General features: G+C 43.0%; 1 protein-coding gene across 5 annotated transcripts; it reads right to left on the bottom strand.

The window, feature by feature from the left end:
* Positions 1 to 2,672: 2,672 nt before the first annotated feature.
* LOC132323302 (C->U-editing enzyme APOBEC-1-like) lies at positions 2,673 to 10,519 on the bottom strand. Of its 5 annotated transcripts, none has more exons than XM_059838346.1 (4): positions 10,350 to 10,519; positions 6,433 to 6,830; positions 5,777 to 5,892; positions 2,673 to 4,257 (listed from the first exon to the last, which is right to left on the bottom strand). In XM_059838346.1, exons 1-4 carry the CDS (start codon positions 10,370 to 10,372, stop codon positions 4,243 to 4,245), a joined length of 552 nt encoding a protein of 183 aa, XP_059694329.1. In that variant the 5' UTR covers positions 10,373 to 10,519; the 3' UTR covers positions 2,673 to 4,242. The 5 variants fall into 5 exon arrangements, with proteins under 5 accessions (XP_059694329.1, XP_059694328.1, XP_059694326.1 ...); XM_059838345.1 differs by lacking the exon at positions 10,350 to 10,519 and adding an exon at positions 8,914 to 8,963; XM_059838343.1 differs by lacking the exon at positions 10,350 to 10,519 and adding an exon at positions 7,893 to 8,046.
* Positions 10,520 to 15,448: the final 4,929 nt, after the last annotated feature.

The following is a 15,448-nucleotide window of genomic DNA, read 5'->3' as shown; positions in this document are numbered from 1 at the left end:
GTCACCACGCTTTACTGAGACTCTTGCTCAGCCTCCATGTGTGGAAACCGAAACACAAGAGATTAAGATAACTGGTGGCACCCTGCCACTGCTGGGTGAGCTTTATGAGGCTGACTCTGAACAGTGAAGTGGAATGGCAGCCAGCCACAGGGATGCGCAGGCAGAGCTCTGATGCAGGCAAAGTGAAAAATAATTGGCCGGTGGGAAGGGCTTATCTGAATGCCTACTTGGGTAACAAAACATCCTGATATCCTGGTAATAGAATTCTTTCACGCTAACTGGTGAGGTTGTAGGAATTTCCCGGCTCATTAAAGATACTTCATGAGGAGTCAGTGTGAAAAGAAAAAGCTGCAAGTAAACATATCTTGTTTTATTTATCTGTTTTGTAAAGTTTTTCTACTCTTAAGCAGTCCTTCTACAGCCTTCTCACGCTACTTTGAGACACAGAAGTTCCATATATTTATCTTCCTGATTTTGCTTCATTTCTGCGTTTTTGCTTTAATGCACACACTTTGTTAAAGCACAAAGCAGAACAATAAGTACCCCAAACCCTGTGGGGATTAGTGCCCATGCCCTGCTTGAGAACCCGAGTCAGTCATCACACAACTGGCAGAGCTTTAAATATGAGGGGGGACCACATAACCAGGCGGACTTCACTTGAGAGACAGCAATCATGTTCTGCGGGTTGTACCAAGGAGAGTGTTCAGAGCAGCTCTAGGAACTTGCAGCTGTGAGATTTTCTCTTCCAAGCACTTAGGGATAGCTCAATGACAACAATAGATGGTTAAACTGTCTCCAAAATTCACCTGGAAAATGTGGCTGTCATGGGAGGCACAACCTCCATCAAAAGCAGAAAATATCCACCAGGAGCAGGCGTTACAACCATTGGGCACCATCAAGGATGGGGTTAATTTTCTTCTTTGCAGTCCACACTAAACATATCAGCTCCTGGGCAGTGTGTCAGCGGAAGCCACAAGTGAGGGTGGTCAAGATAACCAATTTTATTTTTTTTTCAAGTCCTCAGGACCCAAGAGACACAGACCATAATAATTGTTTTGTTCTTTTTTTATTGTGAAAACAATTTGGGGTTCTTTGCTCGTGACCTTGGAATGTCACAAGCTGGCTTTGGACAAAAGCTGGTTGTGATGTGAACGGGCTGAGCGTGGCAAGACAAAGCCAACAGGAGAGCGTAAACAAGGACTAAGGAAAATGAGCCTTGGCACAGACAGGGCATCAACAACTACCCCCAAAGCTGCTGGAAAGGTTATACTCTGATATCCTTTGTTTGGCAGCCTGTGCCAACAACTAGTTAGATTGGAGACTGGAAGGGAAGCACTTGGTCCACTTGATAAATTTTGTTCAGCAGTTTCACATCATCTGTGTTTCTCTTTCCCATCCCCCCCTTAACAACTTGTGTGATCAGTCTTCTCTGCCTCTTTAAAAACGTCTTAAAAGCACAAGGAGTTTCCAGGGGATACATCTAGTGGCCCAGTTCCGGGATGGACTTGCAAATAAAAATAATATCTTACTTCTTTTAGCTATCTGAGTGGAGATGCTGAAATGCCATGACCATGGGTACTGTAATTATCATTCCACGGTCACACCTCTCGGTGGAGGGAGGATTTGCTTCTGTCGAACTGAGCACCTGTGGATTTTTGAAGCTGCATTTTAAAATCAAGTGCTGCTGTTGGTTACATGTCAAAGCTCCCACAGAAACAGTGGGAAATCCTCTAGGGTAGCAAAGTCTTTCTAATGTAGACCAGTGTTCCAGTGATTAATGATGAGACATTATTGCAGCAAGAACTGACACTTACTGTCATCAGCTGATCAGTTTAAAACAGTGACAAGTGCTTATTTCCATGGCTAACTATAAGCTTCTGGAATTTTCTGCTCCAGTAAACTGTGGGTGCAGATGGCAGGACAGGGTGAAACTAGGTCCATGTACGGACACTAGAGGTGAGATGCAGGGTTCCCAAATGCAGTCACTGTGGGTGTTGAGGTAGTGGGACAGATGATGACAAACCACAGCTGGTGGCCAGGACTGCCTGCTCTCTCTCTGTGAAAAACAAGCCCTCTGTCACTGCTAGATACAGTGTCTGCACGGTGCTTTCTGCCCTGATGGGGCATTTTGTGTGGTTTTAAGTTCACTTCTGTTCTATCTGAGAGGACAGCAAGTCTCCAGAAAGGCTCCTTTTGGCATCCTGCCCACCTCTTGCCCGATGATGGGCCCTGGGACCCCAGCACAGAAGACCCCAGCTGAGGGGATGATAACTCAGAGACAACTTTGAACTGGTCCAAGAGTGGACCAGTTCACCATCCCAGATGGATGAGCACAAATCTATGGGGCCTGTCAGGATTCATCCCAAGGCACTGAAGGAGCTGACCAGTATCATTGCAGGACCTTGCAGTTTTCCAATGGTCTTGGGAGTCTGGAAAGGTTCCAGGCCAAGTGGGACATGACAGTGCTGTTCCAATGTTTCAAGAATGGCAAGAAGGAAGACCCTGGTAATTACACCCTGTCAGTCTGACTTCAGTGCCTGGTAAAGTTATGGAGAAGGTTATTCTGAGAGACAATTACCAGGTCCTGAGAGGGATGTCTGGACCACCTCCTCTGAGGTAGCCAACATTTGGAATAGCCTTGGGCTAAATTAAGGCAAAACAACACCAAGGAATCAATTAGAAAGTTTTATTTATAGGCTGCAGCAATTAAAACTGTATGATTGTTTCAACAGTCTGTAGCAGCAACAATTTAAACTTTTCTGAACAGCCTGCAGATTTAACCTTTCTGAAAAACATGTGGCAACAACAATCTCTGGGCAGCCTGTGGCAGCAGGGAGTTAAACTTTTAAGCAGAGGGAGAAAGGAAGAAGACAGAAAAAATAGAGGTAGTGCAAAACAGACCTGGCCTCGTCCAGATTCTAAATACAGAAAGGTGGATACATGTTTTACCAAAAAAATGATATCACATTGCTACTAGCACTTGGTCAGTGAGGCTCAAGGCCCCTTGTTCAGGCCTCAGCACTTCACCTCCAGGATGAAATGTCCAGCATACAGAGAGGTAAGTCCACGGGGCTCTGGGTGAGCAGATGGCTGATGGCTCAAAAACTTACAGCCAGTGGTGACCTGCCACCACTGGGGCTCCCTGGGGCTCATTTTTACAGCCAGTGATCTTCAACATTCTTATAAATCATCTGAATGGGGAAATCAAATGTAGGGACCAAAATTAAGTAGTCTTGCCAATGATACTAAATCAAGTAATTAACTAATCTTGCCAATGATACTAAAAATTAAGTAATCTTGCCAATGATGCTAAACCAGGAGGATCTGTGGATTCCCTTGAGGGTAAAGAGGCCCTGCAGAGAGATCTGGATACTGAGGAGCTGAGCAGTCACCAATGGTATGAAATATGACAAGAGCAAGTGCTGCATTCTCCACTTGGGACTGGGTAATCCTGAAATTTATGTCATCCTGAGACCACTGATCAGTGAGAGGCCTGGTGTCAATGGAATGAAGCTGCATTAGTGGATGTTCAGCCTGGACATTAGGAAAAGATTCTTCACTGATGTCAGAAACTAAGCCCACTCCTCTTAAGTCTTTAAGAGTTTTAGTAAATGATAATAGGGGATAATCACAAAGCAAAACTTAAGAGTGTACACTGGGTGCATGGCCACAGCCAGGCACGCCCACCTCTTCTGTCTGCAGTCTTTTCTACTGTTACAGTTGGATTACTTCCTCAAAAGATTTTGCAGATTTATTTTGGGCTGGTTGACTACAATCTTGCTTCAGATTTTTGCAGCGTTTGCACAATTCAATTGCTGCAGACACTGGCAGTCTAGGGTGTTCTTCTGATGCCATTTTAAGCTTGGTGCTGTTCCTTTGTGGTCTTCTGCTCTTCACTTATGCTATCTTCGATATACATTTTGCAACAATAATCATATCCTAAAATACACCTTTTGCAAGCCCACTTACATCTTTTAAAAGCATTATTTTCCCTTTTACATTGCCCACCAGCAATTACAAATTTTACCACACTTAAAAGCAATCTGAGACTTACACTAATTATCTAAAAACAATTAGAATTTTGTAATTAAACCAAACAAATTATAATGAAAACCAACTACTACATAACTGTTTATAACATGGATGATGATTTTAGTTATGTTGTTTAGTTTTAGGTAGTCATGCGAGGAGAAGGACTTGATGATCTTTTGGGTCCCTTCCAACTTGAGTTATTCTTTGCTTCTACAAATGAAGACCCTGAAATGGAAATGGAAGTATGACATTTAGATCCTCCAACTGCACTTTGAACCTGCTGTGATTTGCAATGGACATAGCAGAAGCAGGCTATTAGTTGCAGTAGCCCAAGGTGTTACTTTTCCACATATGGCATACAAAATGGATTTCCCAAATAACCAATGAGCCACATAGCCATAGATTTCTTTCACTCTCATTCACTAAAAACAGCGTTTGTCAGAAGATTCTAATAGATTGAAATCAAAAAGCACTCATATTAGTTTTGCTAGATTTTTTTCTAAAATACAGTCCTTCCCAGCCGAGGATGTGGACCTGTTCACCCAAGCAAAGTGCCTTGTCTCCAGGGCCACAAACTTTCAGCACTCTTGTTGAACACACCTTTCTCTCTCCTGACTTTCAGGAGGTCAGCCACAAGACAGAAGCAAAGGCTGAATTTTCCCAGGGTGCAGGCATTCTGTTTTGAACAGCTTTTCTCATCTCATAGAAACTGTACCCTCCCAACCAGCCACAGAAGTTACTGAATGGAATCTGGAAGGGACTTGAATGAAGTATGCAGGGGCCCAGTAACTGGGGCGTGTCAGACCACTGCAGACATTGAGAGAAAGGGGCTGAGTAGCACCATCTGGCAAACTGAAGCCCATGCTCAGATCCAGGTGAAAAAGGAATCTGGTGGAGGGTTTCTGAGAAGAGACTGGAGTGCCAAGTAAAAATCAAGGAATTTCCCACCCTGGAACCCAAAGGAAAAAAAACTGCATAGCTTTTCCTTTATAATATCATTGCCTTTTTCAAACTGAAAATGAAATCTGAGATAATTTTAGTATAGGAGGTAATATAAAAGTGGATTTTTATTTGGAGGCCTCCAGGGGCAGTTATGGAGAATGTCAACAAAAGCCCCCCCCACGAGGTGAATATAGTTTTGACTGGTTTTAGGAAATTAGCATAATTGATAAAAAGCCTCAGTCAGGAGGACAAGTGGTAATGCAACTCTCCCCCAGGTCAAGCTCCTTCTCTGGAGCTCTCCCTTGCTACTAGCTGTATTTGTTTATGAAAATGTGTCTTAAAGACCTTGTTCTCAACCTTGGCTCCCAGGAAGAACCAAGACAGGAGGCCTTGTACCCCTGGGACTTAGAGCTCTGGAATTTGTTTTGTCCTCCTGCCTAGGGAAAGGGCACAGAAAAGTACTGAGAAAACTAGCTAGAATACAATAATAGGCTACAGAGCTCCAAATATATGTGTGAAGAATACAGAGAACATATAAAAGAAAAAAAGGCAAAAACCAAGATGGCATCAATATGATGGAAAAATATCCACAGTGCTTCTCTCCCAGCGGGACAGGATAGTTCCCATGATTTAGTACATTCCTTTTCTCAAAAGCCAAAAGCCTAAAGAGTCTAGTTGGACTCTTTACAGTCCAACTAGAGCTAGATGTGAACAAGGGCTTCTTTCCTGCTCTTTACAGCTCAGTTGCCCCAGAGTGCAGATCATTTCATGTGATCCCCTCTGTCTCTCAGAGTGTACTGACCTGAAAAATATCTTCGAGCTTGACACGATTCCTCTGAATCTCTGATTTAAACTTCTTGGGCGAGAAATCATAGTTGACATCTGGCTGTATAAAGGTGTCCCAACAGTAATCATAGTCTGGAGAAACAGAAGCAAGATAATTAATCTGAGTTTGTTCAGATACCAGAGAAGCTCAGGGAGCAAGACTGCTTACGCTCTTCCTTGTGTCCATAAGAGACAGCTTGGCCATGGATAGGTCAGCTGATGGATGCTGTCCGCTCCCTCTCTGGAACCAAAGAAATTCACCCTGGGCAATTTTCTTCCCTCCCTTCACTGCAGAGGAGCTCTTCAGCCAGCCCTATTCCAGCAACTGCACTTTGGACAAGGGAGAAGGACCATTTCCCCCATTCCCTCAGGAGTGACATAAGGATGGTAGCTCTAAACAAAAGAGAATTTTCATACAGATCTGGTTGCTAAGGGTCCTGCCCCTCTTCTCCTGCACTACTTAAACACCTTTTTTTGGGATGTGACTCCCATTCACTGCATGGTGATGGTTGTGCCCCCAGAGAAGCTGAGCAGACACGAGGCACCATAGAAGCAAGCCCATACTCAATTCACCCATGCACAAAATTCACCAGCTCACCCCTCCCCTGTCCCACAAAGCATGGGAAACCTTGCCTTCATCTTCCATGGCTGTAATCTTCACTCCCTGGAAGCTTTTGAGTTCCCTGAGGGCCATGCAGTTTCTTGGATTGTTGACGTAGTAGAGCCGTGCCACGCGTATGTCGATGTTCACATTGCGCTGCTCCTCCAGGAAACCCTCAATCACCTGGCAGCACTTCCAGCAGGGGCTATAGGACAGGTACCAGGTCATGTCACAGATATTGTAGCTTCTTGGCTCAAAGATTTCCTCTAGGAAGTACTGCTCTGCATGGTAATTGTCGTCGTCATTCCTGACCCAGTGCTGCCAAGACCTGACACCCCCGCGCCACCTCAGCTCGCACAGCAGGTACGTCTCCTTGGGATACTCGCGGGGGTCAAAGTGTTTTCTCAACGCCCTCTTAGATATATACATGCTGCAACAGAAGAGAAAATTCAATGAATCACTGGTTACAGCTTTGTTTTCAGTAGTGCTCTATTAAAAAGGGGGCGGGTGGAGGAAATCAGAGGAGAACTGAGAAGGGCAAAGCACGAGAGAGCAACAGAAGGAAAAAGGAGAGGCAGGCAGCAGGCAGGGTAAAGGAACTAAGGGAACCAAACCCTGAACTGTTAATCCTCCCCTCCTCTACAGCTGCATGAAGAGCTTTCACCGCCTTCCCCCTCCCTATGCCTGTCCTCTTCCCCATCAGTGGGAGTATTTCTAAAAGCTCTCTATATTTTTTGTGTGTCAGGCATTTTTACAAGGTTCCTATGTAGCTCTTTTCAATGTAGGGAGCTGTTGTGAATTTTGTAAAAACTAATTAAAAAAAAAAATAAATGCACTGATATACTATGGAGCTGAATATTCTTCCTTATTGGATTCTCTTGCTGCTTGTACTTTCACAAGAATTACCACAGTCAGCACCATCCTACATGAGAGAAGAGGAAAGAAGTGCTCTATAAAAAGATGCAACTCCCAGGTTGGATATTTTCTGAGTTCAGAAAGGACCTCTAAATACTGTCAGTTAAGTACCTATGCAGACTGACAGTAATCTTGAGCATATTTTTTATACTCAGTAATTATCATAATGCACAAATATAATGAAGTCTCCAGAGGCACTATGTAGCCTTTGTACAATTGCCTAATAGAGATTTATATGAGAATGCACCTCAGATATATGTTTTTCCACATTAGAAAAATTCAGAGTAAATCTAGTAGACAACGATCAGGTTCTGAAGAGAGAAGAAATAAGCCTGTAAATTGATTTATAGATTAGTACTCATTAGTAACAAAAACCCACAAACAAACCAAAAGCCAAACCAAACCAACAAACAAAAAGCACAACGAAAAAAGTTGCAAAACCCCCCAGTCTGAGCCACGGACAAATGAAATCTTGCAGAAAAAGTAACTGTCACATATTCTCTATTTGCAGGACTTATCACCTATGTAGAAAAGTATCTCATTTATCCGAGTCAGTGAGAAGGCTTTGTCTTCTTACCCTGTCTCCTTCCCCATCCCAGCCTCCTGCACATTAAAATACATATGCACACGAACCAGTTTATAAACCACGGGGTGTGTCTCTCTTCATCTTCTCCACACAAACTCCATTTATATCAACCAAAGAAACCACACATGCAGATTTACTTATCAGACTTTCTATTGAATTTATGTAAATGTAATAACAAATCTAAATGTCAGCAAATGTTTAATTATGGTACAGGAATAACTCTTTTATTATACGTAATTCCTTTAGTAGGTTGTTAAAAGAAAAACACTAAGAGAGACAAAATTGAAGCACAGACTCAAATTTTATGCTTTCTCATTTAAGGTGTTAAAAGAGAAGCACTTTTTCTATGTTTATTAGATTATTTGGAAGTTAATGTCTATTAGCTTAAATTTCTGTAAAACTCTATTTTTAGGGAACATATATATGATATAATTATATCATATGTTCACAATAAATATATAAAATATTTGGTTGAAGTTCACCAAAGAAAATTCATTAAAGTCCCAGTATTCAAGCCAAGTCAGTTAATCTTATTTTCACAGAAAATACTTTCAAGGTTTTGGAAAGCACTGTCACAACAGATTGCAGAGATTTGATTCGTTCAAAGGTACCTGCAGATGTTCCTATCTGATTATAACACACAAAGAAGTTGAAACTTCCAAGTTTTACTTAAACAGGTCTTAAGCACCTTCTTGCCTGCGTTTTGACCATAAAATACTGCACTCTGGACAAGGTACTGCAACAGGTGTCCTGTGTTCAGGGACATAAAGCTATTTCTTTAGAACAATCTTGAAATACACTAATCTTCAAGATACAGACACCTCAGGGATGTGCTGAACCGGGTGGAATTTATGGTGTAATCAACTTAATAAAACATGACCAAAAGTCTGCTTTCTTATTAATATTTGCTACAGCTGTTACTTGCTATTCTTAAACAGGAGATTAATAAAAATTTAAACAACACTACCAGAAGGACAAATGAGAAATGTTAACACCGTGATAAAACACTCACAGACTGTAGAAAATATCCAGAAAGGCAGCGTTCATTTTTCTCCACAAGTCAGATAAGAGAATACTTAAAGCAAAATTGTGAGTTTACAGGTACATTGCCCAAATTCATGCAATCACCTCGACTCTTATTTAGTTACCACCAAGTGTCCTTCCTGTTCAGCATTGTTATGCATGGTACATGTATACACATAGAGCCTAACTCAAAAAAACCCCATCACATAACAGCCTATTGATACGAATATGAGACAAAATTTATAGTTAGCAAATAATTAAAGATATAAAGAAGAAAACGTTATTATTTTTCTTTCTAAATCGGGTTCGTCAATCTCATAGAGGTGAACTTGTAATCCTTTCAGAATTTGGGAGCTGCAGAGAAACGCGCTGTAAAGTATGACTAATAATTTGAAAGGTGGATTGTACCCCAAAATGTTTAGAGGAATTAGGGCAGAAAATGGCAGAGGGATGACAGCCAACGTAACTATCTCCTAGCCTTTATCTTCTTTTTTATTAATATGCAGCAGCTACGTAAATGTGCATTCAACCTTGAGGATGTATTGACTGATTACAAAATACATTTTAAAATGTGGTAATTATATATTTCCTATTGTATGGTCCCACTATCTGTAACTTGAACAGGAATGCAATGAGATTAATGTAAAAATCATAAAACAGCTCCTAATACAAATATCTTACAAAAACTGTGTAATAAACTACACCATCATAGATATTTAATAATTTTCCTTCCTTCCTTTAACACTTTTTATTAGAAACTATTTAAAACTCTGCTCACTGCAAGATAATAACAGTAATAATGTCTAAAAACACATGAGCATAAATTTGTCAAAACTTCTTTAATCCGCGTTTTTTGTCCCTTGCCAATGCGTTGCACAACCGAGGCACTCCTTTACTAAGTGCATTCTTTACACTTCTTTTCTTACTTGCATTAAGACTTCCCCCTCCCTCGAACAGAAAATGGTCTGAGACCCTTCATTTCGGGTGATAACAGCTGGCTCAAGACCTCGAAGCTGCCGAGCAAGGACGAGGCATTTCCAGCCGGTCTGCCAGCCCGGCGTCGGGGCCAGCCCGTTCCCGCCCCAGCCCTTCCCCAACACCCCCATCCTCCCGGGGCTCTTCGCAGTGCCCGCCGCTCCTCAAAGCTTTATGGCTCCCGGGAACGCTTCCAAACCGCTGGGAGCTTCCCCAGCAGGCTGGGAGCCCAGTGCAGCCCCTCGTGCGCCGCAGCCACACTGGGGACAAAGGCCCCTCGCCCTTTCCCGATGCCACCACCACGGCCGAGCCCGTCCCCTCGCCCGCAGGGACACAGAGCCCGCTCTCCCCGGGGCTGCAAAGCCAGGGACGCCCTCCGGGTCGAAGCAGCAGCAGCAACACAGAGCTGAAGCTGGACTGCTTTTATTGTTTTGATTTGATTTCTTTTACCCTCTCGTCTTTCTCCTGTACATGGCTTCTCCTTTCCCGGCCGACGCTGGTGGTGCTGTCCTCCCTGCTGTCGCTGCAGACGGGGCTCGACGCGCCCCGAGCACAAGGCACAGCCCTGGGCTCCGCTGGCACAGGTGATGAAAGAGGAGACGGGAGAACTTTGCCGGACCTCAGTCCTCAGCTGGTGCCTCCGAATGACGTATCCAAACATGCCTGCCCCCAGCAGTGCCCTCGCCTCCTTTCCTCACGCCTTAGCTGAGCTGCGGGGGCCCTGATGAGCTTCCAGTTAAAAAAGTTAATAATTGAACCATCTCTTTGAAGCCTGCTTCTAAGTTTCAAATGGATGATAAGGCTTCCTAGGCAGGAAAACGTGATTTATTCTTCTGTGTAGGACGCCCCTCGCAGGGTCGCAGCTGTTCTGTGCGGAGTACAGACCTTCCCTGGAGCACAGGAAGCTCAGCTCAGTGGAAAGCGTGGTGCTCCTGCCTTGTGAGTTGCCAGATCTTTCCATGCTGCCACGACTTTGTCAAAGATGAAGTGCTCACCAATAGCACTCATGAAAGACTTCGCTCACAAAGTGTCAGCAGAGCTTCATCACCCTCCCTACCAAACCAGCAGGGTTCTCACTCTGGTCTTGAACAGTGCTGCCTGAACACAGCGTGCCCAGCATCTGAAAGGGTCTTAGATTTATTTGTTGTCTATACTCCTATTTCTATTATATTTTATTAAAACAGCTGTTGGTTAACTCATGTCTTGTTCGGCTTTGCTTACTGATGAGAGGAATAGCGGATTTGTCTTTACAAAGAAGCTGTGGGTCTGCTGGTAGATAAAACTACCACTGGGAGATAAAAGAAACAATGGGAAAGATTCCACTGATTGATGAATGGAAAAAAAGATATTTGCTTTTACAAATAAACTTTAAGTTGGCTGATAAATGAAATTTGAGTTTGGAAGATGAAATAACAGTGGGGAAGAAAAACCCCTAAATTCCATATCAATTAAAAATTAAAAGGGAATGTGATATATGTTATGGAATAATTCGTGCCTGTGTAAAACATACATGAAATAAGCTGTGCTTGTACAGAAAATTCTTAAAGATTTATAACCACGAGCCGCAGCCAGGGGAAAGAGACTGCTTCACAAATTGTGAAATCACAGACAGCAGTGAAGAGGAAAAAACCTAATTAGCAAAGGAAAAGACAGGCCCTTTCCCAGGAATGTCCAGAGACACCCAAGCGATGAATACTCGATAAGTATCTATGATCAAGATAGTCAGAATGGTCAAGGGTGTGCATCCCAATACCAGGTTCCCATAACTCACAATCAGCGTTCATCACTTCCCAGAAACGGTTTTGTCCAGCCCAGCACAGAGAAAAGGAAACTACATGAATATGTAAAGTGACAAGAAGAATAGGAGAAACTCTGCCCCGGGCAGAAAAAACTGTATAAAACCAGCCTGGCAGAGACAGCATTGGTGAACAGAGGGGATCCGAAGTGGCAGAGTTCAGATCTGTGTTCACCCAGCGCCGATCCCGGGCTCGACGCTGCCCCTTTGATTGTGGCTGTCGGAGACCGAATCTCGGTCACGAAATAAAAACCTTTTTATCATTTATTAGTTATAACGGGAGGGTTATACATTAGAGGAAAATCTTTGGTACCTCAGCCAATGGGGAAAGAGAGAAGGGAAATATGCCCAGGAAATTAGGATGAAAAGGGAAGCTATGTCCTCCAAAAATTTGAGAGACCCCAGGGGAATGCCCCATGGCCTCTCCCTTAGAAGGACTCCTCTGTCTCCTTTTTGGGCATAAACCTCTGATGTTTGTGGATTAATTTTCCTAACACTGAGAACCAGTATGTACCCTGCACCATCTCTCCTGCACATAAGTGATTCTGGCCAGGGCACTAAGATGCATGCATCTTGGAATTGGACTTTGATTTGATCCTTGTGGGTCCCCTCCAATATTCAGAATATTCGATGATGATGATGAGTATATGGCTAACAGTGCAAAGGGGTAAAATCCATTTATTTTGAGATTTGTAAAAAAAACCCCTCCCACTGCCTCTTTTTATGGTCTTTTTGAGTGCTGTTATAGGAATTTTCTGTGGAAATATTTAGGAAAGATAGTAGCTCCCAAGTCCCACCCAGGGCCTTGGTGGTTAGGTGCTGTTCACCTAATGCTGGAAGAACACAGTGAAGCTCAGCAACAGTGCCAGCCCCCTTTCAAAAACATTTCCAAGGCAAACCTCAATCCTGGGAAGACACCAAGGAGTAGCTGCAGTTACCAGCCCCTCAGCAGCGTTCTGCTTGTGGATTTACTGCACTGTGGGTGCAGGGAGCACAGCTGGCTCCGTGCTGAGTCTGGCTGGGGCACAGCACTGCCTGATCAGGTCTGGAAACATTACAAATACTTTCATGGGACACCAAGCCTAACCTAAGAAGGAGTAGCTGTGCCTAGAGAGTGCTGCAGAGGCTCTGCAGGTGTTGCCCAGATGAGGAGCCCAGGGGAGCAGGTGGCAGCAGGACCCAGGTGACTCCTCAGGGACCATGGAGAAAGCAGCTCCGGGTCAAGGTGAGCGATGGCACACTCTGTGTGCCACCAGCACTCCAGGAGAGCCGGCAACCTCAGACTCAGCACTGCCTGGATGCACAGAGCCAGCCTTGCACTACAACAGCTACAGAGCTATTTGTCCCTCCAGGAACTGGCCTTGGGGCTTTTTCCCATTTCCTGGGATATCCCGAAATGGCACAAGTTGACAGTATGAGAATTACAGCTTCCATTTCTGCTTTTATGGAATACCTGAAGAAAATTGCTGAGCCCTGTCTCTTCTGAGGGACAAGGAGCTCCAGTGGTTACAGGATTGATGCTGAAGCTGCTGCCAGATGTTGACACCAGCCTGTCTATCCCTCTTGGATTGAGTGCTGGCTGCCTCAAAAGGCACCTGTATCCAGTTGGGAAGGACAAGGGAGCACTGTGGGCTGTTGGCTAAGCATTTATGCCACCCTAATCCAATGGGAAATCTTGTGTGGCTTGGAAGAGGAAGTAAAGACATGCACAGTAAAGCCAGTGTCTTCCTTTTGATATGTCTGTTTGTAAATGTATTGTAAGTATCTGTGGCAACCTTCTGAAAGCTGGAAAGGATCATAAATGCTGCCAGATGAGGTCTGCTGGGAGTGCACTTCCATCATAAAAACCAGAACACAAATGGAAGTTCATGGTGGAAATTAATGAATTTCAAGGTTGTCATAAACTCACCTAACTTGGAATGAAAACTTATATTAGTAAGGAATGGGCTTCTTTGCAGCTTGCATCTTGAGCTGTTTTACACATTTAAGATAAGGTGGTGACATTCAGCCTGAATAGGCTCAGCAGAGATTTGGTGGGAAATGTTCCTGCAGGATAATGTGCAAAATGAGTTTGTTTACATGACCCATTCCAGTGACTCTGCTCTGACAGCAGTAGGCATGAAGTCCATGACACGGGATGAAGTCAAGACGTGGGATAAGTACTTTCCTAAACTGCAAAAGCTCTGTTGCCTACAGTGTGCCTGTCAACAGCTTTTTCCAATACACAGTGTGTGATGGGCTGACACTGAGCCATGCCTGTATCTCTCCTCCAGAAGCCATTCCCCATTCATCTCCTCTAGCTCCATAAACCATATGGCTTTTATCTGTGACCCCTGCAAGTTCTTAGTGGCCAGACACACATTCACACTGTTATGAATATTTTGATCAAATAATTGATTAAATCATATTAAAGGGTTAGCTATGATTATAATTAGAAAATTGCCTTGTATAAGGTATAGAAATATCACTAGTCTATGTTTGGAATATGTAACCTTTCAAACCTCACCAAGAATTTACTGGACCTTTATGTTTCAGTCAAGAAGCTATGGAGACCATCATGCTCACCAGTTATGCTCCCTGTTGGGGAATGAAAAAGTTAATTTTAATCAGTATAGGAGCAACTTATTTGGTATTAATTATGTGTAGAGAAAAACTTAGTTTGGAACCTGTAAGCATTGTGCACGCAATAGGGAGGAAAGAGAACAGTCTTTTCTTTTACAAACATTACTGTTTAAGTTAAGAAAACAGTGGGAGACACACCATTGTGTATGTGCCTGAATCAACAATGCCCTTGTTGGAAAGAGATTTATTGTGAAAATCAGATGCTTAAATAACTTTTTCATGATGAAGAAATATAAATTAAAATGCCGGAATCAAAAGCTGTTGAGGCAAAGATTTTTATGTTACAGGGATAAAAAAAGAGCTGGAAGAAATCCCAGAGGAGGTAGAGAATTAACTCCACTGGTATAGATGACTGAGATGCCTGGATGATCAAAAGTGGCTAAACCAGTAAAGATTACTTTCAAACCTGAAGTCAAACTGGGAAAGCAAAAATTATATCCTCTTAAGTGGGAGGCAAGTAAAAAAGTTGGGGAAGCTTGTTGAAAAATTCTTAGAATATGGGTTGTTGAAAGAGTGTGAATTAGAATATAACATACCAATACTACCAGTTATAGATTAGTACAAGGTTTAAGGGCTATTATTAATAAGTACCTGATATTTATCAACAGTAGCTAGTCCGTACACACTCTTGACAGCACTGAAAGGGGAGTATAAATGGTTTATGTTGCTTGATCTTAAGGAGGTTTTTTCTGCAATATCTCCTGACATAGACAGTTAGAAATAGTTTGCTTTTGAGTGGGGCAGTCCAAACACCAGGTGGAATGTGCAGCTGATGTGGATTGTGCTCACAATAAAAAAAGAAAAGAAAAAAAAAAGAAGAAAAAAGAAATTGGAAAGCTGGAAAAAGAAAATCTGGGCAGAGCTTTACTACAATGTGTGGATGATATTTTACCAGCAATCAAGACTTTTACAGACAATCAGTGCCTTGGTGCTAGTGTAAGTCTAATTAATTTCTTGAGACTAGTTGGATACAGGGTGTCAAAGAAAATGGCACAAATAGACAAAGAAGCAGTAATATATTTCAGTTTTGAGATCTCACAGGAAAAAAGAAGCTTGGGGGAGCAGCTGAAAAGAAGCCATTTGCCAGACTCCAGAGCCAAGGAATACAAACCTTCTTAGGTACAGCCAGGTG

The sequence above is a fragment of the Haemorhous mexicanus genome, chromosome 2, assembly GCF_027477595.1.
Source record: "Haemorhous mexicanus isolate bHaeMex1 chromosome 2, bHaeMex1.pri, whole genome shotgun sequence".
NCBI lineage: Eukaryota > Metazoa > Chordata > Aves > Passeriformes > Fringillidae > Haemorhous > Haemorhous mexicanus.
The sequence above is the reverse complement of the archived record's forward strand: the minus strand, read 5'-3'. Positions and strand labels throughout refer to the sequence as shown.

Bases quoted from the DNA above. Each gene is read 5' to 3' on its own strand.
- LOC132323302 (XM_059838343.1), bottom strand. From the start codon at position 7,936: ATGTATTTTAATGTGCAGGAGGCTGGGATGGGGAAGGAGACAGG. The intron at 6,831-7,892 runs GTAAGAAGACAA...CTTCTGTTGCAG, and splicing joins GGGATGGGGAAGGAGACAGG to CATGTATATATCTAAGAGGG. The intron at 5,893-6,432 runs GCAAGGTTTCCC...CTGTTTCTCCAG, and splicing joins TACAGCCATGGAAGATGAAG to ACTATGATTACTGTTGGGAC.